Here is a 25,744-nt window from a genome sequence, read left to right on the forward strand (position 1 = left end):
TGGACCACGGCTGCCGCCCTTGCTACGGCCTTCTGCGGACACCGCTCGCCCCGACGCGCAATAAGTCGAGTAGAAAACCATCGGTATCTCAGGACCATCTTTCAATAATCCCACCTTACTCATTTTTATTTTTTTATCCCTCCAGTTGAAGGCGCATTGGCAAGCGTGAAAGATCGGGACGACGGAGACGAAAATGACGTAAGGCGCCGGGCATGTGCGGCGTTACGTGACAGTACCAGAAACTTTCACATGCGGATGCGACGAATCTTCACGAGATCAGGTTACAATTCGAGCTATCCTGGGCCATTTTGGTCGCGTGATATGCAAAGTGGCATATAGACGATGGTCATTTAGTATAATAAGCACTAACTTGGCCGCTGATAGCACTCAAATATCGTTGAAAATTCAGTAAACACAACTCGTCGCAGTATGTGTCTGCCTCAGTCATCAATACCACTCCGTTATGCCCCGGTATTCGCTGCTTCTCCACCCGCATCCTGGTCAGCTCGCGCATCAAGACCCTAACACCAGCTTGCCACAATCGCGATACAGCATTGATTTTCAGAGATTTGTAGCGAGGAAAATTACCAACTCGAAACAGCCCCTTAGATAACCAGCTGCGATTTAAATTGATAAATATCCCCTTTACTCACCTATACATACCCGAACGGTGCGCTGTACATGCCGCCTCAGGCGCATACGATAACTTTCAAGATCTACTATTGACTCAACTCTCTTCCCCCTGAACCCGTACGAATTGATCCCGGAAGACCAAACACCCGCAAGCAAACCACCGCGATGTACGCGCCAATAGCAGAGGGTCCACCCGTGGATCAGACAAATGACTCAAACTAGCCCTCTGCGCTGGACCTCGGCCCAAAGGCCTGCTCACTTTAATACCCCTGCCCGGCACTAGTACAGAAGCCCGGATCGACAAGAGGGTCTGATACCAATACAAAGCTCTGGGGATCTCTGTAGTGTTACTCATCCAGCTCCTCCCATCTCCGTCTTCGGCGCTTCCCATAGGACACCGAGGCCGACAACCGTTAAGGTTATCGTATACCAAGACTGTCTCCTCCCACTATATCTATATCTGAATTTGAATCCATATAAACATTTTAGATTGATATATTGCATCAGATTGTTCCATTTTGTTTTTACTGTAGGTAGCGTCGCCGTGTAAACGACCACCAGACGGCCCAACTCAGTCTCGCCGCCACGAGATTAGCCTCGGGTAATCCAGGGTGTCCTCAGCTCCCCCACCCGCGTAATGCCCAGCCATTGGGAGAGTCGGTGCCTGTCTTTGCGGAGTGTCCGACTCTTGTGTCGTATGCGACTCGGGGATCCCTGATTATCTTTCGGACGTTGACCGGCAGTGTGCCAGCTTGCCGATAGAAGCCGGGTTATTTTCGCCCGTTCGGTGATGGTTCATGAGGAGGTGGCTGATGTTGATTTTGCGGGGATGTCACGGCTCCTACCTTTTGAAATAAGCCATGCTTATCATTATACGTGTTACAGTTACTTTCGGTCCTGTCGTCGAAGCGGAGAGGTGTATCAAGGCTAAATGAACCCATTTCGCCCAAGCTCATGTACAGTGTTCGGCGGGTCCTCAACATCACCTGGCCATTTTGCTCTCTACAACCACAGCCTACGCCCAAAACTCGACCCATCATCGAACAACAAATAACAATGAATTCGACGAACACTAATTTGTAGTGCACGCTTTTCGTTCTGTCGATTTTCTACCAAATCCCAGCCATCGCCATAGACACGGATGGACAGTTCCAAAATTCAACCAGCAAGCTCAATTAGAAGGCGCCCTGTGCGGTAACGGCCTTGTGGTAAGTTTCATAAGGGGTGATGGCTCCCAATGAGCGTCTCATGTGGGCATTCAGAATGTCCAAGCCATAAACATAACTGGCATTAACCCAGCCAAATCTGCGATATCGCTGTTAGCATTGACACCAGACCCAAAGGTGAGCTTATCAAATGACTTACCCTTCACGTGGAGCGCCCTTGAAATCGGCTCCTTGGTTGCCGTACTCGGCATCGACTCGGTGGGGATCGATCGGTCGGGTCACATCATATTTCTCCACGACAACACCATTGAAGTCGACGAAGGCCTTCGTGATCATGTAAATCCACTTGTAAGCCAGTCGCTCCGCCTCCTCTTGGTATCCATAACGCAGGAACCCGGTCCACGCCAGCATCTGCTGCGGTGCCCAGCCGTACGGGTAGTCCCATTGGCGGTTGGGTCTCTCCAAGCCGACTGGGCCTCGGGACTCCTCCGATCCCGAGACCAGACCGCCGTACGCTTCAAGCCGAGGCAGACCTCTTTCCACCATCATGGCTGCTTGTTGGGGCGTAGCAAGACCGGCCCACATAGCCCAGAAGGTAGTCGCGGTCTCATAGTCAGTACGCTCCTTCTTGGCAGTGTTGTAGTCAAAGAACATGCCCTTTTCCCCATCCCACATCAGTTGGTCCATTGTCTGCTTGCGCTTGCGGGCACGACGATCCCAGACGGCAGATGACTCAAACTCAATGTCCTTGGTAGCAGGCGTGCGGAACTCCTGTGGGATCTGCAGCTTGTCCTTGAAGTGGACACGGATGATGCGTGCAATGTCAACTTCATACTTGTACAGCAGAGAGTTAAGATCAACAGTAGCCAAGTCGGCGCAGACACGCTCCAGACGGTAGCTAGTGTCGTGACCGGACTCACGAACACCTCGATCATGGAGGAAATACTTGTCCAGCTCAGGCTCAACCACGACCCGTGTGTTGTAGGCCTTGACGAACTCCTTGAAGCTCATGCCATGCTTTTCAGCATATGGAGTGAGGATATGAGTGAAGTGAGATGGCTCCGTCTCCGGTGGAACACCCCATCCATCAGGACGATATCTCGAGAATCCGGTAACTGGGTCTCGACGAGGCTCACACGCCCAGACCGAGTGATATTCCTTAATGGCAGCCAGAACAGCCTGGCGAAGGAACTCCAGCGAGCCGGGCTCGCTCTTGATCCGTTCATACACACGCAGGGCCATGTCGGTCAAGAAAGGAGGCTGAGAACGTGTGAGGTAGTAGGTCCGATTGGCGTTGAGGATCTTTCCGTAGTGTTTGATTGAAAAGCAGAAGTTGGTGACCATGCCCTTGGCAAGGTCAACCCGGTCGCTAACCAAGAGACCCAGGGCCACCATGTAACTATCCCATCCATACAACTCATTGAATCGACCTCCGGGTACCACGAATGGAACACCGGAGAACACTTTCTTTCCGGTATCAATATTGTACTGTTCCTCCATCTCCAATGCCAGGAGACCCGGAGCATCGACAAGCCCCATGACATAGTCGGGAGTGATATTGGTATCGAGAAGAATTACTTCCAGCCGTAGATCTGGGTGCTTCTCGGCGATGTCTTTGTAGTACTCATATTGCTCGGGAGCACCTGGTGGAACGTAGATCCGGGGGTGTGGATCATCGGTCCAATCCTTGGGATCCCTGGCCACTCTAGCAATATTGGAGCCATCGATGCGTCTCGTAAGCGCATTCCAGAAGGAATTCTTGATGAGGCGAGAGAGGCGTGCGACGGGATTTTCACTCAGACGGGCTTCGTCAAGAACGATATGCTTCCGACCGTAGTCTTTCGCAATCGTTAGCTCCTGCAAAAGATTTGAAAGCATGTATGTGCCGCGCACATCGACGCGCTTGATCCCCGAGGATCCGGCGGTTCCGACCGAGATTGTCTGTAGAGGTCAGCAGTCTATACACAAGTTTCTTGGGTTTCGATCAGACACACCTTTGGTCCAGCATCCTCAATTGTGATCTGCATGTTCTGGTCCGTATCTTCCTGCTTTAACAAAGCATCCAATGTGGCGTCCACCTCGATGAGGAACTTGCGGGGGATCCCTGATGCTTCGTCTATTTAGAGCGGTCAGCAAAGCTATCCGGCGTTGGCGGCGAACTAGGGGGACGCAGCAGGAGTGGCTAAGCGTACCATGACTGCCTCGTCGAGTGGGAAGATTGCCTAGGATTTCATGGATGTTCTCGCGGTCGTAGTCCTTCAAGCTCTGTACACCGCAAGGTGAAAAGTCAGCCGGGGTGTCATCCGCGGGGTAGCCGCACAAGCACTTGTGGCTGCTTACCGTTGAAAAAGCCCGGCGGCGATCTCTAGCTCGGGCGAGCGAGTCCTCGTTGCCGTAGTAGATATCAGGGTGCGAGAGAGGATCGAGATAAGAAGCCCGCTTGGGTTGGCCATTTGCCTCTGACGAGCTCATGGTCCTGGGGGCAAAAGGGGGTGGGAGAAGGAAAGATTCAAAGACCGAGTGCGGTGGGGAGTCACTAGTTTGAAAAAGGGCTCACACCGACTCCGGAGTCACGATCCTGCACAGCTGTAACAGTGTTTACCCGGCAGCAGGCGGCGTTGGCTTTTCCAATGGTTCGGTTGTTGGAAGGTGGTGCTCACAAGATCACTCCAATCGGCACGAGGCGATCTGATCCGCAACAAGGGGAAGCCTTGCTTGATGAGACAGTCTTAGTTTCGGGGCGATACTTGTTTTTGCAGATGGTCGGGCAGGCGTATTGAAGAAGATGAAAACAGTTAAAAGGCTGTAGGGCCAGAAGGAAGGTGGGATGTGTTGGGCTTTCGAGAAATGACGTGTAGTCGATGATGTCGCCGCTCCACCGTGGATCCAGATCGCTGCCAACTTGCCTTCTGATAAGCAAATGATAGCGGGGGCACTTGCCAGTACAATGCACTTCCACGTCGGGAAGGCCTGACCTGTTCAGCCGCGACTACCGGACTTGTGAGTCTAGAAGCTGGCAAAATTGGTGGTTTTTCTGCTTTGGCACCTCCGGTGTGAGACCTGAAGGAAAAGCAATGCGTCGTCGCCGGACAGGTGACCGAGGTAGCTGAAGGGGCCCAGCCATCTTCTGGAATGCCAAAGCCCCGCAGGGTTTCGGATTTTTGTCCACGTTGGAATCGAAGATGTGGAGGAAAATATTGTGTGGAGTGATAGAAGAGAGAGAAGATGATACAATCAACAATATATGTGGCATTTATTATCTACAGGGATGTTTGCTACCCTAAGTACCGCCCAAAACTTAGATTTTGGCCGCGATGGCACTGCCGCCGTCCACGGTAATGGTCGCGCCATTGATGTAGGCGCCTGCACGGCTGCTCAGGAACAAACAAGCGCCGGCCACATCCTGCGGCGTTCCAATGCGTCCCAGGGGCACTCCGGCCTTGATGGCCTCGCCAAACGACTTGAGGGTGGCGGCCATCATCTTGCTCTCGAAAGGACCGCAGGCCAATGTGTTCGAACTGCGATTGGAGTCAGCACTAAAGAAGCCAAGAAGTACAATCTCATGGCAGGAGACACTCACGTAATGTTGCGCTTGCCCAGGTGATTGGCGAGAGTCCGGCTGAGGTGGTGCAGACCGGCCTTGCTGGAACTGTAGGCAAATGTCTCCAGCGAGGGGACCCGGAGACCGTCGATACTGCCAATGTTGATGATGCGGGCCGGATTGTTCGGAGCGGCCGCCTTCTCAAGAAGGGGAGTCACAAGCTTGGTGAGATCGAAGACTCGGTGGAGGTTCAGGGTCAGGACACGGGTGAAGGCCTCGGTGGGATACTCGTCGTAGGGGGCGCCCCAATTCGAGCCGGAGTTGTTGACCAGAACATCGAGCTCTGTAGCGGAATCAATTGCGTTAGTTCAACACATCGTACATGGCATGTAGATCAAGCCAGAAAGGTGGTGGCTTACTGCTCTCGCGCTTGGCTAGCTCCTCGGCCAGCTTCTTGACGTCCTCATAGTTATAGAAGTTGGCGGGAATGGCATGGGCCTTGCCCTTTCCGAGAGCATTCAGCTCGCTCACGGCCTGGTCGCAGGCATTCGCATCGCGCGACGAAATGTAGACAGTAGCACCATTGGTCACATAGCCCTCGGAAATCATGCGACCGATACCCTTGGCTCCGCCGGTGACCAGCACCACTTTGCCCTGATGCAGTTGTTAGCCCAGCATGACTGCCAACAGTCAGGATCAAAAGACATACCTTGACATCAAAAAGACTTGCAGAATCCATGACTGTTCGTTTTTGATCGTCAGGTAGTTTCCAGGCGTGAACCCATACCTTTAAACCGACCCTCGTAGCTTCCCCGGTGTACCGCATACCCGAGACCAAGCGGGCGAGCCGAGGCTCATCGGCCTTATGGTTTGTCCGGGGACGCCTCCACTAGTCCGCTTTTGGATACAAATTAGGGCAGCGCAGTGAGGGTTTCGCGGGGCGACCAATTCGGACTGCGTTGGCAGGCCCGCAGTTGGATGCTGATCCAGTGTCTTTGGTCTCAAGTTGATCTTGTTGGTTGTCAACCCCTCCCTTTTTCCATTTTCTTGGGGTTCCTAGACCTCCTAAGGTCTACCCACAATACATAATGGAGGAGCTTATGTCGAAACACCGCAAAGAACAAAAGGATCTCCAGAGCCGGATTACTCAAAAGAAAAAGTCCGCCACCAAGAAGACACGCAAAGGAGTGATTGATGAGTGTGAACGAATGCAAAGAGAGCTCAACGAGCGACACCAATCCGAAATTGCAGAATTAAATGGAGAACCCACGGAACCTGTCGAGGCCCTGGAAGACTTGAGCTTGGAAGATGTGACCCCGGCCGAAAAGACCACCGAGGACAAGACGAACTCGACGCCTCAGGACCCCGAACCAACCACCGAGACCCCAGAACAATTACCTGCCGGCCGAGCGAAGAAGCCCAACCGTGCCAAAGCCCGCCTGGCCCGTCGAGCCGCCGAACAAGCCGCCCTGTCGCAAGCCGCCGCCGAGGAAGCCGCAAACCAAACGAATTATCGCGGCAACGAGCAAGAAATTATGGATGCGGTATTTAAGAGGCTTGGTCTGAAAGAGGTAGAAGTCACACCAGATGGTCACTGTCTCTATTCCGCAGTTGCTAAGCAGCTGGATGACTCTGGACTAGGCTTGCGGCCAGACCCAAGTCGAATCGTCCTTCAGCCAACATCACAATCACGCATTGACACGGTGACATCGCCCCAGCACGATGGATACCGCGCTGTACGGGCTGTAACGGCCGACTTTATCGTGGAGCACAAAGACGACTTTGAGGCGTTTATGGAAGAGCCGTTAGATGTTTATACTCGGAAGGTCAAGCTGACTGCCGAATGGGGTGGCCAGCTGGAGCTTCAAGCTATTGCAAGGGCATATGGTGTCGACATCAATGTTGTTCAAAGTGACGGCAGACAAGAGAAGATCGAATGTGGAGATATGGATGGCTTTGATGAGGAGGAGAAGCGCAAGCGCGTCATTTGGCTCGCGTACTACCGACACACCTACGGGCTTGGCGAGCATTACAATGCTCTCGTTAAAAAGTGAGGCTTTATACGACCGACAATGAGGGTCCTCACTGGCTGCGCCCGACACTATAGAAATGACAATAGACCATGAATATTTCGACACATTTTTGCTCTACACGTCATGACTAGGCAATCAAATCCTGAAACTCTCGATAAACCATCCAAATAACGGCCGCCCTGGGGGCAGCTTGCATGAGAATGTTATTTGAACATGCCATTATCTGAGTAGTGCTCTAATAAAGATGAGCCCGTCAGTGGTCCATTTGCATAGTGATTTGGGTTGAATAGTCGTCGTATGCAAGCAAAGATTGTGGAATTCATGCCAGCCATATCATCGGAGTCAGATTACTATGCATGGTATGCGAACTGCATAGGTAGAGACAGGACCAAGGGAAGCCACCTGGGCATGGATGTGAGAATGGCTAGTACGGCCATCATTCGAGGCTGTTCTGCAAACCATGCCTACTTGATATTATGTTGCAATCAACAAGAATTCGACATTGATAGTCGAATAGCAGATGCAGCTATCTAGGCACCTCCCTATTCTTTTTATGGCCGACTATCATGTCATTGTTGCTAATATGCACCATACGATTTCGGTGATTTTCTCGCATAAACATCGATTCATGTGTACCGATATCTTTGCACAAGGATTTTTATGCTGCATGGGAATATCTCAGCACATAGTTATTTAATTGCGTAGGCGCCAGATGGAGACTCTGTCCTCGATCTTGCCATTCTCGTCCAAACCATTCTCGTGGGTCCGCTCAGGTTGCCAGTAGGCCACTCTCTCGAGGCCACCCTTGCTCGGGGCACGGAGAGGATCCTGCTTGATAATACCCTGGTCATTGTAAGGAATATTCTCACCCGGGTGACTCAGGTGCTCCACGTATGTCTCCGACGGTGCGGCGTACGGGGGTCCCGCTGCCTTGGGGTCCTTCTGACGGGGGAACTCGAGGCAGATCAAGTTACCCGCCGGCGAGGGAGCCAGAAGCTGTGTGTGTCGGAGAGCCCATTTGGGACGCAGCGATGGCTCCAGAGCACAGAAAAACTACACCAATTGTTAGCACTTGATATTCCAAAAGAAAATAAAAGTGGGGACTGTTCTCGGATCGGCAACCCGGCCACTGTGATGTGCCAGCGATATGCGGGGCAGTCCATATGAACCGGGGAGAAAAAGGCAAATCGAGCTGGAGTGGACGTACCGTGTAATCATAAATGATATCAAAAGCGTTCAGCGGCACTCCGATCTGCTGCAGCCAGGCATCGTTGAAGAAATCACCCTGCACAAAGGTGACTTTTCCCTGACCGATCTTCTGGTCTCGGACCCGATACCAGCTGTGATTCTCGGCCTCCTCGTTCTTACAGGCCTCGATGGCGGTGGTACTGTATTCGAGACCGTAGGCATCAAAGCCGAAGCTCGCCAACAGTAGCACATCGACACCCCTGCCGCAGCCAGGTACGAGGGCCTTCCGTCTGTACGACTGACCCTGCGCGTCCTGGCCGATGGCCCCGCCAATGGTGGCGCGGCGCTGGACCAGGGCGTCCTCCAGGGCGGGATTGGGGAAGCCGCGGTCCCAGGGCAGACCTTCGCCCTTGTCCCAGAGCGAGGCCCAGCCCTCTCGATAGCTGTCGCCCTGGAACTGGGCCAGGTGGGCCTGGATATCTTTGGGGTCGATGGTGGTTGGGACGGTCATCTTGGGTGGTTTGGTGGAGTCGGAGATGCGAAGAAATAGGGGAGTTACGGTTGACAGCCGTTGACGCCGAGACAAATGGGGAGTTTGTCGTCGGAACAGCTCAGTTCGGGCGAAGAGTCGAGCACACCGTCTTTCCATGTCGATTGCCCCAGGTCATCCTGTCGTGGGCTTAATAATCACCTCCTTGCAGCGAGCCTGCACAGCAATGTCATAAGGGAATGAGCTGGGAAGTTGGCAGGATATAGCCTGGGAGAGCAAGAGCTGTCAGGTGGGCGGTCTACAATGCACTACTAAGACCATTGCAGTCCATGCTGCCCGTGATGTACCTGACGTACCTGGGGTTTCCCCGGATCGGTGCATGGTGTCTGGACGTCGACACCCGACAGTGGGGATTCCGGCACGCAATACAAGGACACGCCGAAGCCAAGATGAATCTATCGCGATGTCTCTGTTGGCCAATTTAGCGTCAGCATCTTCATTGTGCTCGCAGTCTGTCGCGAACTCGGCGGCAGGATCCGCGCTGGCTTTTGCCGACGGAAGACCGGCACGGCGATGCTGGACGATGACTGGCTCCGGCGGCCCACGACGTCTAGAGGCGAAACTTGGTTGAACTCGACCAAGGCGACCCCTCTTGGCCGGATTTTAATCCATGCTCGCTATATAACGTGGGGCGTGCTCGGGGGCCGTCGGTGCTTGTCGGCGGGACCTGCAAACAAGCCTCGCTGGTGGAACCGATGATCCGAGGCTTCGAAGGATTCTTCTTTGCGGCTTCCAGAATTTCCTCTAGTATTCGACGGAAATTTATGCAAAAGTGAACTGTGAAAGACACATTCGCTGTGTGTGAGAGACTGCAACCCGCAACGGGGCAGTCTTCAAGGTGCGGGTTGAACCTTGGGGAAGACACGCTCCACAGTCCGCTCCTGCCTCGATAGATCGCTTTTATCTCGGTGCCTGCCTTCGCCTATTGAACCCGACGGGATCGACATAGCATTCGCAGCCTTCGAATTCTCTCGCAGCTAACCGACGAACTGAATGTAACCATTTGATTATTTCTGTCCGATTCTTATCAATCCAGTCGTGCCGACCCGTTCGTCCCCAGCCTCGGCAGAAACATCTACGTCGCTGCACATCGTGGGTGTTTCATATCCTCGTCGATCTTCAGGGAGAGTGCGCAGCCTATAATTGGCAAGGCGACGATCCACATTACCAACGTGTACCCTGTTGATTCCGTTAAATATACGGGGATTGGATCCCGCGTCAAGTTCAATCGTTCATTCATCCCATCATGTCTGACAAGATGGCCAAAACCGGCGCTGCTGCATCAGCCTCATCAACGACCGAAGCAGCCGGTGATGATCAACATTTTATTACGACTAGTGGCGAACAAGAGATCGACGGTGTGCACCCGCGGTCTCCTGGCTCCAGCATCGTCTCCGAGGAAGAGAAGACGGATCTCGAAAACCCAGCGCCTCTATCACGCCAGTCAACGCAGATCGGACCCGCCGTCGTGGTTCCACGACTCAAGCGCAGAGGATTGTTTGGCCAACTGACCTTGGTGGCCGAGGTCGAGAACCCGAAAACCTATCCGCGGAAGATGAAATGGTTCATCACCTTTATCGTCGCGGTGGCCGGTGCCACGGCACCAATGGGCAGCTCAATATTCTTCCGTAAGTCGGCCCTTCATACTTTCAGTACACCGTTGCGGTATTGATTATTCTCGACCAGCCTCGCTCTCTCAGGTGGCCAGGGAACTGAACACAACCACGACCATTACCAACCTATCTATCGCCTTGTACATGCTGAGCATGTCCATCTTCCCTCTCTGGTGGTCCTCTTTCAGTGAACGTCTGGGTCGACGTACAATTTATCTAGCGTCATTCCTTCTCTTCGTTCTTTTCAACTGTCTTTGCGCCATCTCCGACTCCATCGCCATGCTCATCGTGATGCGAATGCTCAGTGGTGGCGCCTCCGCTTCCGTTCAGGCTGTCGGTGCGGGCACGATTGCTGACCTCTGGGAGCCTCGGGAAAGAGGCCGCGCGATGGGCATCTTTTATCTCGGGCCATTGTGTGGTCCTTTGCTAGCACCCATTGTTGGCGGTGTCTTGGCCCAACGCTGGGGCTGGCGAAGTACCCTGTGGTTTCTCGCAGCGTACGGTGCACTGACCGTTATCTTTATCTTTCTGGCTCTGCCGGAGACATTGGCGGTTCAGAAACCTGTTCTTCCCGAGACTGAAGAAGATGGTGAGCCCATCAGTCGACCTCTCAGTCGGGTATCAACGCGAAAGATGGCGCGCACAACCACAAAATGGCTCAAAATGCTGAAGGTGGTCTTCATTGATCCTCTGAAGATTGTTCTCTATCTTCAGTATATCCCGGTCCTTTTGACGGTTTACTATGCCAGTATCGCTTTCGGATCATTATACGTCTTGAATGTGAGTGTTGAAGAGACATTTGGAAAGGGCCCGTACAATTTCTCGACCGTCATTGTCGGCCTGCTCTACATTCCGAACTCGGTAGGCTATGTGGTGGCCAGTCTCTTCGGTGGAAAGTGGATGGACAGCATCATGCAAAGGGAAGCAAAGAAAGCAAACCGTTATGACGAGAAAGGACGGCTCGTCTTTCGTCCGGAGGATCGAATGCGAGAAAATGCCTGGCTTGGAGCCATTCTTTATCCCGTTGCGCTGATATGGTACGGTTGGACGGCCGAGAAGGGTGTCTTCTGGCTGGTTCCGGTATGTCTTGACATTGGCAGAATTTTGTGATGCAGGATCATTCATTAACTTGACTCTTCAGATGATCGCCAATTTCTTCTTCGGCATCGGGTCCATGTTGATCTTTAGTATGGTTACAACAATGTTGACCGAGTTTATGCCCAAGAAGTCGTCCGAGGGAGTCGCTCTCAACAACTTCATGCGCAATATTTTCTCGTGTGTCGGATCTCTCGTCACGGCCCCGATTATCAATGCTATAGGTAACGGCTGGCTCTTCACGATCCTCGGCTTGGTTAGTCTTGCCAGTAGCTGCGTCATCTTCTTCATGAGGGTTTTTGGTCCCCGTTGGAGACTGAAGATGGATGCACGGATGAATGGTGTTCACTCTTGATTGCCTGGTTAGCTTGCATTGTTTCTGGAGTTTCGTTCTTTTGGACATATTTGTATCAGCGTGCCATTTTATATTTCTTCACAGCTCTGAGTTCCTTCGGGTGATTTCCGGATCTCTGAGCTTTGGTAACTCTTGTACCTGGCAGCCGGGAAATGACTTTATGTGTCCTGGCATAGGCATGAATGATACCCATTGTGAATAAAAGCATTATTATTCGATATTTTTTCTTGTACACACCGTCGCTCCTTTGGCTCAGAGGAATGTACCACATAGATTTACACTCACACATAAGCTTTTGTTTGCCATTTTTGTGCTGCCATCTATTCTTTCATCCGAGCTTGGTATTCAAACATCAGCGAAAAGATCAAATTAATGGAAGTATGGAGCATCCAGTCTTCTTTCGAACAGGAAAGACTTGAATTGACATTAGAATCTGAGAAAAGAAAGCTTCCAAGCTACAGAGTAAATCGACACCAATTGGTTTACAGTGTACATACAATGAATGGAATACTCAAATGCCAAGAAAAAAATATTTCGCCACTATTTATGTGGAACCATCCTGCGAGTGACAAGGTATACTTGAGATGATGTAGCGAATATATCCCGGATAGACTAAATTGATAGCAACTGTGCAACCTTGGGGTAGTGCGACTGCATATGCAAGCTGCAAGTGTCCACGCCGTATTCGAAAACGAGGCAGCCAATCGGATAGATATCGTCTGTTGTTTGGAGATACCTTGGAGCTAAAATGAGGGGAATGTGGCTCCTTTCCTGCAGGTTTGGAACTAAGCGGGGGTTCCATGCTTTCTATGATATGGAATTGAAATTATTGAAAGTCGCCCCTAATAAGAGTGAACTTTCATATATACAGGGGACTTGTCCTGCATGGAAGGGTGTTCAAAATAGCGATAGGCTGTCAGTGCTCTTACTTCGTCAATGCTAGAGTTTCTGCACATTTTTGTTTTGAGTTTAGAGTGTCTTCGTCCATTTATGTCATGATTTAAAGTTCATCCGAACATTGTCTGGATCATCACCCCTCGGGCGTGGATGTGTACCTAGGTAGATCTTTGGGATTCGACTGTAGAACATCTGGGTAACCCTTCAGTTGGTGGCATTGGTGCAAGTCTGATTGACCCGAGACTATCTGCAGTAAAAAGCTTATCTTATCCGATGTCAAAAGAAATTTCGCTTTCTGTACGGAGGGCTCAAGTGGTGATCACATTCTCGGGATTGTCGAGCATCAAAGCGGTGCGCAATTTCTGGACCGGAATTATAATATATTATGGTCGGAGGATTTGGTACATTTGGTAATTCGCTTTGTCTCCTCACGCGATACTTTCGGCTTTAGAGAGTGGCTAGCATCATTGGATGGAAGTCCTTCCATTAAATCAGATTGAAAGATTGAAGAGGGGGAAAACATCAACACGCTCGGTCTCGAGAGGGCCGTCAAAGCTCTTACAGGTGTTGGCAACGCTCAAGAGTTTACCTTGTATCGCTAATTTCGGAATCGACTGAAACTCGACCTTGCCATTACCCAACATTTATTGATACCCTATGCTGTAGGGACACTCCGATATCAGGCCACTTTTCGCTGTTTGATATTGATGAAATCAACTTCAGCTCTATGATGCATCTTTGCGAGCACTTGCATCTGCAACTACATATATCTATGTGTACATCTGCATTGGCATTAACACAGGCACCAACACAATTCCTAGCTCGTCGTACTATTCTTCGAGTTGCAGTGTTCCTGTCACTAGTCAACTGCTACTTTATCAATAGTGATGCTGATTTTGGAGTATGGCAATATGCCGGACATGTCGCGAGGTCTTCCGCGCTGCATACCCCTCCTGATCGACATTGACGATGCCAATTGGACGTGTTCTGCATCTGGCGACCCGAACAAACCACCTGGATCGCAAACCCGTAGTTCGGACACGTAACAAGCCGATCTGTCCGGGTCTCCCCTCGGGCAGATCTCAATGCCAGATCGAAGCAACCCGCCTGGTGCTGGCTGAGGTGTACAAGACATTGAGATCTTCGTTCCAACTTGGCCCTTTGCCATTCGCCAACCACCGGCCGCAAAGGCAACATGGATGTTCGGCCCCCTGCAGGGTAGCTGGGTCGTCAGTTGACTCAGAGGGCCAAAATTGGAAGATGGCTGGGTTCTTGGAACACAACAGATCGGGCGCCGTATGGCACGGCGGGTCGCTCCGTCGCGCAAGTTTACCCTCGGACCGGGCGTCCATGCATGCAGCTCCTTCTGGAAGCTTCAAGGGAGCCGATTGCGCGATAAAGAGCGGCCTTTACATCCTCACTGGGGTGGTAGAGATGATAATGCAATCGTAGGAGCCAAGCGGGGGCCAGGACTTTTGGCAGAGGGCACGATCAGATAGGCGATGCCGCGATCATCGAAAAGGTGGACGTGGTGGCCGCGCAGTGGCCGGCAGATCGCACGACGTGTCACCTGATCCCGAGTTCTTCCTGTGTTCCACGGCGCCTCTACCGTGCATCATCGCTGCATGGAAGAGACCCGATCTCCATTCCAACTGCCACTCCCTTGCGAACTTGCGAGGCCATCGTGAGGCCGTGAGGCAGTTCACGGTCGGGGATCGACCTGCTGAAGTGTCGGTGTCGCAGAGTGGAGTCGCGATGGCTCCTCGACTCCATCCATCCCCGTTTCGGCCCTCACCTTTGACTCACTGGACCTCAATTCCTCGTCGGAGCGCCCTTTGCGTCTCCTCTGAGCTTTTTCGGCTATGACCCTCGTCTCCCCACTAGACCAAAGCATGCATCTCATTTGCCGCCGTTGCCGGAAAACGTTGGGCAGAAATGGGTCTTTCGACCGCATCACTTTTTCTCGCCCGGCTGGCATCCCATCATCGTGGTGTTCCCTCAGGGCTTACTGCAGGCCCCTTGTCGGTGTGGCTCGCCGGAATCCCATTCGACTCGTTGTTGATCCACCCAACTTCCCAGATTGGGCCTGGTTCCCACCCCACCTCCCTCGCCTGTGTACAGTACACTCCAAGCAAATACCCAGCAGAAAAAAAAAATTGAGAAAAATTGGCAAATTTTATTAAGATTGAGTGGTGGCACTGAAACCCCCACTCACCCGACCCATCTTTCTCCATGCTCTTGCAGCGTTACTTTTCCTATCTCGTCTTTTGGGCCTCCCGATTCCCCAATCCCCGTTCGCCGTGGGATGCCTGCTTCTACAGCTTTACCTGCAAGTGGAGATCGTGCCTGCCCTCACCCGGCTCTAATTCCAGGATCGGGTTTGACTAAACCCACATGCTAGCCATCAATGCATGGAGACCACAGGGCGACGTGGTCCAATGGCATGCGATGCATCGGGCTGTTTGCTGATGACGTTCAAGGGCCCAATTCCACAACTCCATCCGGGTTGTTGTCCCATCCACCCGGAAGGTGGACGAACTGTTATACGCTGCCTTGCCATGACCCTCCAATTGTGATTTACTCGTCTCCAGAGGAACAAGCGTATGCTTCTTTCCCTTTCCGTCTTCGACTACATCAGTACCCAGTCTCGCGTTCCTCTACTTCTCACTCTCTTGTTACTCTCCCATTCCTTGCCTGTCCGGACCTTTTTCCTTGCATTGGGCCCGACGGTTAGCTTGTCACTTTCTTATTGTTTCATTTTTCTCACCACGCGCCAGTCAGCATCGGCCACCTTGTTGCCGTATACGTCATTGAAACGAGGATATGGGCAAAAAGAAGAATAAGAAGAACAACAACAACCGTTCTCCCGTCGGCACCACAACTCCGAATCCTACACCCAAAGATACAAGCCCGCCCGCCCCAGAGCCGGCCGCTGTAGGGGGAGAGGATGCAGGAACCACAGTTCAAGTATGCGCAACTCCCCAGTTTTACGTACCAAAACTTCGAGCGTCAATACCAGACCGTCGACACGGGTCACTTAAACACCGTGACTTATTCTTATACTCCCATCACCCAATATTTCAATGCGGATCGTCTGACGGAGGGCAAGGACCAGGATAACCAAAAGGGCCCCGATGCCGAACCGAAAAAGGAGGATACCCCCGACGAGCCCTCGCCAGAAGAACCGAGCAAGCCTGCAGAAGAAAGCCCTGCGGCCCCAGAGCCTTCTGGTAAGTACTAAAAACCTCATTTATTGCTGTAGAGGAGAGGTTTCAATGGCTGTGCAACAGTCACTCACTTAATCATCCAGAATCTGCGGAGGCAGAGGCGCCTCCAGCCGAGCCTGCAGAGCCTACAGAGCCCGCAGAGGCAGCTGAGGCCGCCGGCGGAGATGCAAAGGAGGAATCCAAGGACGAGCCTGCTGGAGAAGTGCCTGCGCCGAACGCAGAGGGCGAAGTTTCTCCAGACGAAGCCCCTCAGGAGCCCGCTGCAGAGAGTTCAGAAGGCGCAGATGCCGAAAAGAAAGACGAAGAACCCGCACCATCTGCAGATGAGCCACCTGCCGACGAACCGGCCGCGGACGACAGTGGAGCTAAGAAAGACGATGTCAATGACAACAATGGTAAGGCATATGTCTCAGTGAGACCAACAATCCCTATACTAATACAAAGCAGACGAAGATTTTCCAGAATGTGACCCTGAAGCCGGACTCGACAAAGTAGAGGCCGAGAAGGAGGAACTTGCAAAGCAAGAAGCCGAAGACGCTCAAGCCGAGGAAAACCCTCCTCCAGCAGAAGCCCAGGAAGGAGAAGCTACCAAGGAGAAAGCCCCAGCTAGTGACGAGCAACCACCTGCAGATGCTTCTGGCGATAGCCCTCCCCAGCAAGATGAACCGGCAGCAGCAGCAGCAGAGGAAACAGCCGAGGCCTCGCCTGCAGAACCTCCCACGGATGCACCAGAAGAAACTCCTGCTGAATCTGCCGAGGCCCCGAATGAAACCCCAGCCGAGCCTGCGCCTGAAGCAGAGAAAGAAGCCCCTGCCGAGGAACCAGCAGCCGACACTCCACCTGAAAAACCGCCTGTCGATTCAAGTCCTCCGCCCGAAGAGCCGCTTTCTGAACCCGCTTCAGGTTCTGGAAAAAAGAACAAGAAGAAGAGCAAGAAGAACAAAAAGAAGGCTAAGGCTGCTGAAGCCGCTGAGCCCGACAACGAAGAGCCTGCAGGAGATCCTGAACCCGCTGCAGCTGCTACCGAAGATGCGGCCCCCCAAGAACCTTCCGATAAGCAAGTCGAGGAGGCCCCTGTCCCTGCACCAGAAGAAAAGGCACGCGATGCCGAAGCACCTTCCGACGACACAGCGAAACCCAACGAAAGTGCAGGGGAACCGGAAGAGCCACCAGCAGAGGCCGCTAAAGTACCCGGAGACGCTCCGACTGAGGACGCTCCTGTAATTCCAGAAGAACCTGCAGCCGATACTTCTACTGAGGCTCCGAAAGAGGAGGTTATCGAACCAGAGCCTGCAACAGAGCCTGCGCTAGATGCAGCTGCCGAGGGGGAGAAGGAGAAGGAGAAACCTGCGGAAGAAACTGCGGTTGAACCAGCAACAGAGGAACCGGCCGAAGAATCCAAGCCTGTGCCAGAACCAGAACCAGCTGTTGAAGAAGCAACCCCGGCTGAGGAGACTGCTCCTGAGGAATATGCCGAGAAGAAGGATGAGATACCCGTGGAGGAGCAAACCCCTACAGATGAGTCTTCAGCAGAACAGCAGGACCAAACACCGGAAGCTCAAGCTGAGGAGGCGCCTGCGGAAACACCAGCTGCTGAAGAGCCTGCGGCTGAAAGTGCTCCTGTGGATGACACTACTAAAGACGAGCCTCCTGCTGCGCTCACTGCCGAAACAGCTGAAGAGGCACCTCAAGGCCCTGCCCCTGAAGCCCCTTCTGAAGCTCCTGCAGCCGAAGAGCCACCGGCTTCAGAACCTCCCGCTGAGATTACACCTGCACCTGCGGACACTGAGCCAGCTGCTGAGCCCGAGACAGCACCCGCCGAGCCTGAGACAGCACCGGCTGAAACTGAACCTATGCCAGCCGACCCTGAACCCGCAGCTGAACATTCTCCCGCGGACGAAACTCTTGAAGACGAGCCTCCTGCTGAGCCCGCTGCCGAAACGGCTAAAGAGGCACCTCAAGATCCTGCCCCTGAAGCTCCCTCTGAGCCTCCTGCTCCCGAGGAACCGCCGGCTTCAGGTCCTCCGGCTGAGAATACACCTGCACCTGCGGATCCTGAGCCAGCTGCTGAATCCGAGCCTGCACCGGCTGTTGAGCCTGAACATGCACCGGCTGCTGAGCCTGAACCCGCACCGGCTGCTGAGCCTGAACTTGAGCCAGCTGCTGAATCCGAGCCTGCACCGGCTGTTGAGCCTGAACCTGCACCGGCTGCTGAGCCTGAACCTGCACCGGCTGCTGAGCCTGAACCTGCACCGGCTGCTGAGCCTGAACCTGCACCGGCTGCTGAGCCTGAACCTGCACCGGCTGCTGAGCCTGAACCTGCTCCTGCTGAGCCCGAGCCAGCTGCAGAAGCTGCTCCTGCTCCTGCTGAACCTGAACCTGCTCCCGCGGAGCCCGAACCTACACCTGCTGAGCCTGAGCCTACGCCCGCTGAACCCGCGCCCGAACCTCCGGCTACAGATCTTGAACCTGTTGCTGATCCTACGGCTGAGCGTTCCGTGGAGCCTGATCCTACTCCAGCTGAGCCAGAGCCACCTGCTGAACCTGCCGCTGAGCCCGAACCTGCTCCTGTGAAGCCCGAGCCAGCTGCGGAGCCAGAACCTGCTCCTGCTGCTGAGCCCGAACCCGAGCCCGGCCCTCCGGCCACAGAAGCACCTGCTTCCGACGGAGTCGCACCTGATGACATATCGCCGGAAGAGGCCGCTGAGGGACCTCGAGGTGAGCTCATGGATCCTATAGAACCGGAGCCAGCCAGACAGGGTTCACGCAGACGCAAGAGACGGTCGCCAAGTGAGCGAGAGCGACGCTACTCCAAGACGTCTTCGGAAGGTCGTCGTGATCAGCTTTCTCGCCCCAAGAACGAAGGTGGTTTGTTCACCAATCGGTGGGCAATGGCTTTGGAAGAGGCCCGTCGCCAGCATGACGAAAAGGAGCGGGCCAAGGCCCAAGCTAAGAGGAAGCAGCAAGCTATTGTCGAGGACCGTGAACGCAGCGGAGTCTCGCCACCTGAAAAGATCCGACGATCTGATAAGGCGGCGATGAAGGAAAGGGAGAAAGAAGTACCGGCTGCGGAGATCAAGCCTAAGCGCCGTTCGTCTGAGCAAGACCAGGCCAGATCAGTGAAGACTTCATCTTCAAAGCAGGTCTCTTCTTCCGCTCCTACTCCCGCCCCACGCGCATTCCTTCGATATATGAGCAACGGCCAATCGGACAACAATAAGCCTCTCGTGCGAGCCAACACGACTAAGTCTGCCGCTTCAGCATCTGAGCGTCCTCGTCGCTCTTCTACCAGCCATAGTCAAGGCAGCGGCCCGACTGGCGAGGAGAAGAGGTCCCCTGAAGAGAGAAGAGCCAGTACTCGCTCCACTCACTCTCGACGGGAAAAGACACGCGAAGAACGTCGTGAGGAACGGCGCGGAGAGGAAGCTTCCCGGTCCGAGCGAAAGTCACGACGCCACTCTCGTGAGGAGCCCGAGTACAGCAAACCTCGAGAGCGGGAGCACGAGAAAAAGCCTGAAAGCTCTCGTCGTACCCACCATAGCAGCAGGGACACTGAAGCTCGGTATCAGCGTCGGACCCGTCATGAAGAATCTCCGCCCAAAGAGCAGTCCAAGATTAAGGGATTTTTCCGAGCCATTGCTGCACACTAAACCAGACAAATTTTTGTCAAGATTGAATTTTCAATCCTGTCTTTCTTATTTTCTTGTGTCGAGTTCTTGAAGACGGTATGATATATGCCAGATATGTATGATTGATTGATGATTGCATGAAGGAGCGACGCATTGCCGGAGTATTGTCTTTTCTGTCCAGGAAGGACATGATTTGTGTCAGATTGTGAAGTTAGTAGGTTTATCAGCTAGATGTCACTTCATTGAATTATATACACTGCACACCTTGTTTTCTATTCATCATGTACAATGTAATATCATCCAGCAATGCCAATATGGATTCTTTAAACTGCGCTAAACACAGTCCAGGTGGGTATGTGCATCATCATGGGATCGTAACATGACATAATACAATTCGTCGATCATGCAATGCATAGGAATTTGCCGAAAAAGAGAACTCTCATCAGCTTCAATCAGCTCCGCGACACCTCAGCTTTAGCCGGAATCACCCTCGAGCACCAACCACACCAAGCCCGGTGCGAACCACTCTCTTCACGAAAAAGATAATTGCCCGTCTCCCGCTCATCCTCATACTCAATCACACAAGCCCCAACCAAAACTCTCTTCTTCGACTTGTGCTTAACCACTCCGCCCAACCCAATAACCTCTTGTCGGAAATATCCTGGCTCTTCTTCATCGTGGCTATCTGTGGAGATCATCTCGTGGTGATGTGATTGGTGCGCCAGGGGGCTGTGACCAGGACTACTGGAATCACTTAATCCCTCGTCCGCTTCGCAATCGACCTCGACTTCGATCTCCTTTGCAGCAAGGCAGGCTTCACCACGCCCGCATTTTACTCCTTGGCAGCCTTCACCGATCCCTGTACCTAGTCCGCCGCCAAGGGCTGTACTGTATCGACTGCGCCAGGCCCAGACTCGCCGGTATGTTGTGTCGCTGCTGCGTAGGGTCTGGCCGCATTGTACGCAGAGCCAAACTGCATCGTCGCAGGTGCAGACATTATTGGCCAGTATGCTCGGTATTACGGCCTGTTCTGTTGAGACTGATGTGGTTGAATCGGAAAATGTGCTGCATAGATGGTAGGAGAGCGGTGCAATGCCGCAGGTGCGACAAAGGCGGCGAGTTCGGCCCTTGAGCGCTGTCTGGTTGGGAGGCTTGATAGTGCAATTCTAATGATTAAGTACGAAGTCAATAGAGAATCGAGATAACGGGATATTTGGCTATAACTTACCCTGCATACAATCTTGGCGCATCGTCGACAGTCACCGACCATGTCGCGTGCGCATCTCCCAACCTTCCCACGAGTCATACGTCCAGGTTCGCCTGAACCCTGACTCAGCAACTGCAGGACAGACTTCACACTGTTTGGTAGAACGGCTCCGCGATCTAGCATATCTGAGACGGTTTCGATATACTCATTCTCGCAGCGGAGAGTTTCGCGGACGAGTTGATGGCGGAATGGTGCTAGATTCGCGTGAAACTGGCGGCATGCTCGTGAGAGCGCATGGAGAGTATTCAAGTCAATTGCGCGGGCAATGGCTTTGACTATTCTAAGAATCACAGAAATGTTAGTCTTAGCTTGTGACTTGCGCGTGCGGGCGCGGGTGCGGGGAAGACGCCGCGGTGAGAACTACGGGGATCCACATACGGATAACAACTCAACGCTGCCGAGAAAGCGGTTCGATTGAGCGTTTGCGAGGCTGTAGTCTGATCGGAATTGGAAATCACGATGTGCTCGTCCAGGTTTGTCTCGCGCCCCTCGTCGGAGGTGGTAGAAGAAGGGGAAACCTTGGCGGACTCGGGGGTCGCGACAGGGGCGACCATCAACTTGGGTGAAAAGAGCTTCCCCGGGGCTATTGAGTCACGGTGCTGGAAGGCATCGCGGTCGAGATCGACAAACACCACCATACTGCTGCTGCCACCGTCTCACGAGGAAATCAGCGCATCAGATAAGATGGGAGATCTCCCGGTGCCTTTATAGCGTGGGGCGGGTGCGTTGAATGGGTGGTTCTGCTGGGTCCCTGGCGCGGCAGCCGGGTTCCGAGTGGGATGATGTGTATTGCGAAGGATCTGTTGCTCCGTTCGTCGGACTGTGCCTGAAGATCACTGTGGGAGGGGTGAGGAGTGGTGACTAAAAGGAAACCTCGAGTCCGGTGGAGGGAAGTAATGGAGTGCAACAAAGTTGGCCGATGATGACGTTGCCCCCTCCATTTTCTGCCCTGGCACGGGACCGCGGGCGAGGCCGACTGGCATTCGCCGCACTTTCTACTTACACACAGTGTATATAGTACAGGGTCTACCCAGGTCATTAGTCCCCCGCGACTGGTCAATTGGATGCAAGACAAGTCAGAATTCAGGCGACTACGAAACTGAATCCTTGCAAATAATTTCACGGCGATCGCAGACCCACTTCTTCTAGATCCCATGCCGTCCGCTAGCGCATCCATCAAATGCACATTAACTCCTGGAATGTGTTATTGTGGGGAGAGACGGGCAGCTAGCTCACAAGAGGTCTTTGACACAAATCTGGGGTATCGTTTAACTATAGTCTATTCATTATTCAACCTCCTCAGCCAGTCCATGGTACGCCGGACTCGCAGATCACGACTGAGCCGAATCTACCGGCATCTGGGCGGCCTTGTTCAATTTCTTGACGCATTGGAAGTATCATCGAGCAACTCTTTCTTCCCACCAGCGAAATTGCTGTTGCTCATATAGCTCACAATAACCAAAAGCGGGGCTCGAGGGAGTTTGAGATCTTTGCTTGTGGCAGGGATCTCGAGGTCTTCGTACGATGTTTGTCGGAAATTATTTGTAACGCTTGGGGGCAAGATGATATCGCCAGTATGTTTTTACTGAGAAGAGTCATTCTCCACTCTGCAGGTAATGAGCACCTCCATCCTCGAGTTCAGTATCGAGCTCGTGAATACTCCGCAGAAAGTCTGAGATTGGTTTTTACAGGCTCGCGGGTGTCACCAGTTCCCGGTGAATCTTGGACTTGAGAATGTTCAAGCGATTATGAATGAGGAAGAGCGCACCTTCGGTTGATTGGTCCGGCTCCTCTGCGGGTCTGTTCACGAGTAGCCTAGACACGTATCCTGGCGGTAGGCTTAACTTGCTTATTGTGTGGTCAATCAATGTGGAAGGTCGAGAATATGGCACAAAAGGGCTCTTGTCCACTGCGTAACATATCCGAAATAAGTTCTGTAGCTGTCTTGTTATCTGGGAGAGATTATTTCCAACCGCCTGGTGTCCTCCTAATTTGAAGATCATGCGTGCCGCATCAGACAGATAACGCACAGCGTACTCTTTGTCTCCAGAGAGCGGTGCTAACAAAAACACCATGGTCAACGCTTGAATCCCATCAAGACGCTCCGTTTCGTTCATGTTCAGATCGTAAAGCGACTTAACCGTTTAGCTTTCTTGTAAGTATTGTTCCACAATTCATAGGCTCGGGTTGACCCAAATCGCGTGCCGTTGAAGAAATGGGAAAAAGCATATGATACACGCCATTGCGCCTGTTGATGAACCATGTGATGTCTGGCCGTAGACATTTTGCATAGTTTCCCTAAACAAAGTAGGGTCTATGACTAGCGTGATGAGTCGGAATCATGATGTTCCATATTCACTGACGCATTGCAAGAGTGATTTGTAATAGGATAATTTGAATTGGTCATGATTAGAGACCTTGTCGGCAGATGTAGTGTTTTGCGTGGTTGCAGTACTATGTCGGAGCTCACTGATATGTTCAGATCCTCGTTCTGACTGAGTAATTTGTGTTCAAGATGGGAGCTTGGGTGCCCTGGCAGGATGGCGAATCGAACTCCATACCTCGCTTTATGCTTATTCTTGGAGGCTTCCTCTTCTAGCTTCCTTCGGGACCTAGTGGTGGTACAAGGAAAGTCATGATGTTTGCACCAGTCACAGCGAGGACTGGTCATATCACATTTGATCTGCGATCAATGTTTAGCCCGGTCGCCCCCATTACCGTTCTGCGTACCCAGCGGGGCTCTGCTTAGCCGTATTGCGTTAGCCTGTCCCAGTTGTGCCAATCACATCCGTGCAGGCTTGGCAGACGCGTAATATTCCTCGACCGATACCTTCAAGTACGATAGATATCTTACGAGGTATTCTACTGCTGGGTACCTACAGAATGTTCTATAGTATTCTAAAATATTTGAGTGCGTCTTGCACAATCACTTGAAATACAGGCTCAACGGTCTCGCAAGGACGGGAAAGGCGATACAGTACACTCCCTTCGCTCAAATGCCGAAGTATAAGCATCCATGAACTTTCTCTTTTCGACAAATTGCTTTGAGCCTAAACGACCAGAAAAATACTAGCTTAACGGTCCCTGAGACCGATCTTTTGTTTTTTAAACTGGCACAAATCTCCAGTATAACATACAGTAGCCTTTGACCTCGCCAAGTAGATTGTATAACAAAAGCGTCGACATTCGTTCTCTTAGTCCACAGTTACGTATCTGTGTAACACTTTTGAACGAAGCCCTTCAAATTGAAGCCCAAAACAATACTCAAAATGAGATTCTATTCACTGTAAAATTATGATTATGCTATGTCCAGATCGTGCTAAGTCATTCTCGTCTCAGATGCAAAAGGTCGTATAGAAATACGTGTTTAGAGGTGGTCGCAAAGAACCTCGTAGCTTCGGTAGATCTTATCACCGGAAAGGCAGGTCTTCACCGGAACGTGATGTCGGTCCAGATGGCAAGTAACGTCACTGTAGACGCGCACTGTTGTTTGTTAGATACCAGAAATTGAAAAGATGCTGAGGTGAAACTCACGTTGGCAGTTGTTGATGGCGTACTCGAAGCTTACGGACTTGACAGTCGTGCCATCCCAAGTGTTGCATTTGTTGACATAGTCGCCGTAGACACCGAGCTCTCCCTCATTTTGCGCCGAGCAGCCGGGTTCCCCGAAAAGACGGAGTTGCGCATATCGGGTGTCTGCAGGAGGAGCGGGCATTGCGGATGCACCCATAGCAAGGGCGATGGCAGAGATGATAATGGTGCTGAAGTGCATTTTGGTGGTATTTTGGTAAAGCTCGAAGTAAATCAGACAACTAGTTGATGAGTGTTGTAGGCTGTTGAAGGACTGACGGTCGTAATTGAGCTTTTAAGTATTTTGCAACCTGGGCTTGGCAACCCAAAGATCGCCACTCTCGAAAGCGTATATAATCACGAGTGCCTATTCTTGGTGGATCAGGCGATCCTTTCTGAAGTAACTCTGCTAATCTGACAGGGATGTACATATGCTGGGGCGAAGAAGCATGTCTCACTTACTTCGCCCATCTACGCATGCTGTTTCATAACTGATAAAGCATATGATCGCTCAGAAGTAGAAAATAGTCTGAGGTTTGTACCCCTCATGAAATGACCCAGTGCTACTCCCTTCGGCAGAGCGTCACATTATTTGCTTTAGCAAACACAGTTGCTGAGTCTAGGAGGAAAAGTTGTTCTACCCCGCGATTGAAAGTCGGTAAGTGATCTATTTCCATCTATGCATGATGACATCAACTTACAGCTAGGCTCAGGATTAGGCGTACTGTGATCGTTCTCCTGCTCATTGAGGAAGAAGGCATTACTGGAAGCCCATCTTTGAGACATGATCTACAATCGTCCGATGAATCTAGATGCGATGTTGCTGAGGCTAGAATTGACACGACTGTAGCATCAGTCGGCCTGCATAGCTGAGTAAGATCGACCTCTACCTTTCGGCGTCGCCGGGTATCACCGGTACCATTCTTGGGTCGCAACACCCTATTGTTTAAATATTCGTAATCAAATTCTCATATGGGTAC

At 52.3% G+C, this 25,744-nt stretch overlaps 8 protein-coding genes across 8 annotated transcripts; 3 read left to right on the top strand and 5 right to left on the bottom strand.

Annotated features, from left to right (window-relative positions):
* Window positions 1-1,808: 1,808 nt before the first annotated feature.
* Window positions 1,809-4,271, bottom strand: N7532_011862 (alpha,alpha-trehalase; the record flags this gene model as incomplete). Its single annotated transcript, XM_056624353.1, has 4 exons — window positions 1,809-1,938; window positions 1,999-3,740; window positions 3,794-3,915; window positions 3,992-4,271. The coding sequence occupies 4 exons, from the start codon at window positions 4,269-4,271 to the stop codon at window positions 1,809-1,811; spliced, it is 2,274 nt and encodes a 757-aa protein (XP_056469341.1).
* Window positions 4,272-5,097: 826 nt separating this feature from the next.
* N7532_011863 (short chain dehydrogenase/reductase family) lies at window positions 5,098-6,079 on the bottom strand (the record flags this gene model as incomplete). Its single annotated transcript, XM_056624354.1, has 4 exons — window positions 5,098-5,317; window positions 5,380-5,683; window positions 5,760-5,994; window positions 6,050-6,079. 4 exons carry the CDS (start codon window positions 6,077-6,079, stop codon window positions 5,098-5,100), a joined length of 789 nt encoding a protein of 262 aa, XP_056469342.1.
* A 349-nt stretch (window positions 6,080-6,428) lies between these two features.
* On the top strand, window positions 6,429-7,394 carry N7532_011864 (deubiquitinase OTU2; the record flags this gene model as incomplete). Its single annotated transcript, XM_056624355.1, has 1 exon — window positions 6,429-7,394. One exon carries the CDS (start codon window positions 6,429-6,431, stop codon window positions 7,392-7,394), a length of 966 nt encoding a protein of 321 aa, XP_056469343.1.
* A 672-nt stretch (window positions 7,395-8,066) lies between these two features.
* N7532_011865 (putative thiol methyltransferase) lies at window positions 8,067-9,072 on the bottom strand (the record flags this gene model as incomplete). Its single annotated transcript, XM_056624356.1, has 2 exons — window positions 8,067-8,426; window positions 8,581-9,072. The coding sequence occupies 2 exons, from the start codon at window positions 9,070-9,072 to the stop codon at window positions 8,067-8,069; spliced, it is 852 nt and encodes a 283-aa protein (XP_056469344.1).
* Window positions 9,073-10,357: 1,285 nt separating this feature from the next.
* On the top strand, window positions 10,358-12,174 carry N7532_011866 (MFS transporter; the record flags this gene model as incomplete). Its single annotated transcript, XM_056624357.1, has 3 exons — window positions 10,358-10,739; window positions 10,798-11,804; window positions 11,866-12,174. 3 exons carry the CDS (start codon window positions 10,358-10,360, stop codon window positions 12,172-12,174), a joined length of 1,698 nt encoding a protein of 565 aa, XP_056469345.1.
* A 3,844-nt stretch (window positions 12,175-16,018) lies between these two features.
* On the top strand, window positions 16,019-19,948 carry N7532_011867 (PE repeat family protein; the record flags this gene model as incomplete). Its single annotated transcript, XM_056624358.1, has 4 exons — window positions 16,019-16,301; window positions 16,382-16,527; window positions 16,552-16,693; window positions 16,761-19,948. The coding sequence occupies 4 exons, from the start codon at window positions 16,019-16,021 to the stop codon at window positions 19,946-19,948; spliced, it is 3,759 nt and encodes a 1,252-aa protein (XP_056469346.1).
* Window positions 19,949-20,379: 431 nt separating this feature from the next.
* N7532_011868 (uncharacterized protein) lies at window positions 20,380-21,832 on the bottom strand (the record flags this gene model as incomplete). Its single annotated transcript, XM_056624359.1, has 3 exons — window positions 20,380-21,093; window positions 21,156-21,474; window positions 21,573-21,832. 3 exons carry the CDS (start codon window positions 21,830-21,832, stop codon window positions 20,380-20,382), a joined length of 1,293 nt encoding a protein of 430 aa, XP_056469347.1.
* Window positions 21,833-24,561: 2,729 nt separating this feature from the next.
* On the bottom strand, window positions 24,562-24,966 carry N7532_011869 (uncharacterized protein; the record flags this gene model as incomplete). The annotated part of the gene is made up of 2 exons (XM_056624360.1): window positions 24,562-24,677; window positions 24,729-24,966. The coding sequence occupies 2 exons, from the start codon at window positions 24,964-24,966 to the stop codon at window positions 24,562-24,564; spliced, it is 354 nt and encodes a 117-aa protein (XP_056469348.1).
* Between the last annotated feature and the right edge of the window lie 778 nt (window positions 24,967-25,744).

This window comes from Penicillium argentinense (assembly GCF_028826775.1).
Source record: "Penicillium argentinense strain IBT 30761 chromosome Unknown utg000011l_segment0_segment0, whole genome shotgun sequence".
NCBI lineage: Eukaryota > Fungi > Ascomycota > Eurotiomycetes > Eurotiales > Aspergillaceae > Penicillium > Penicillium argentinense.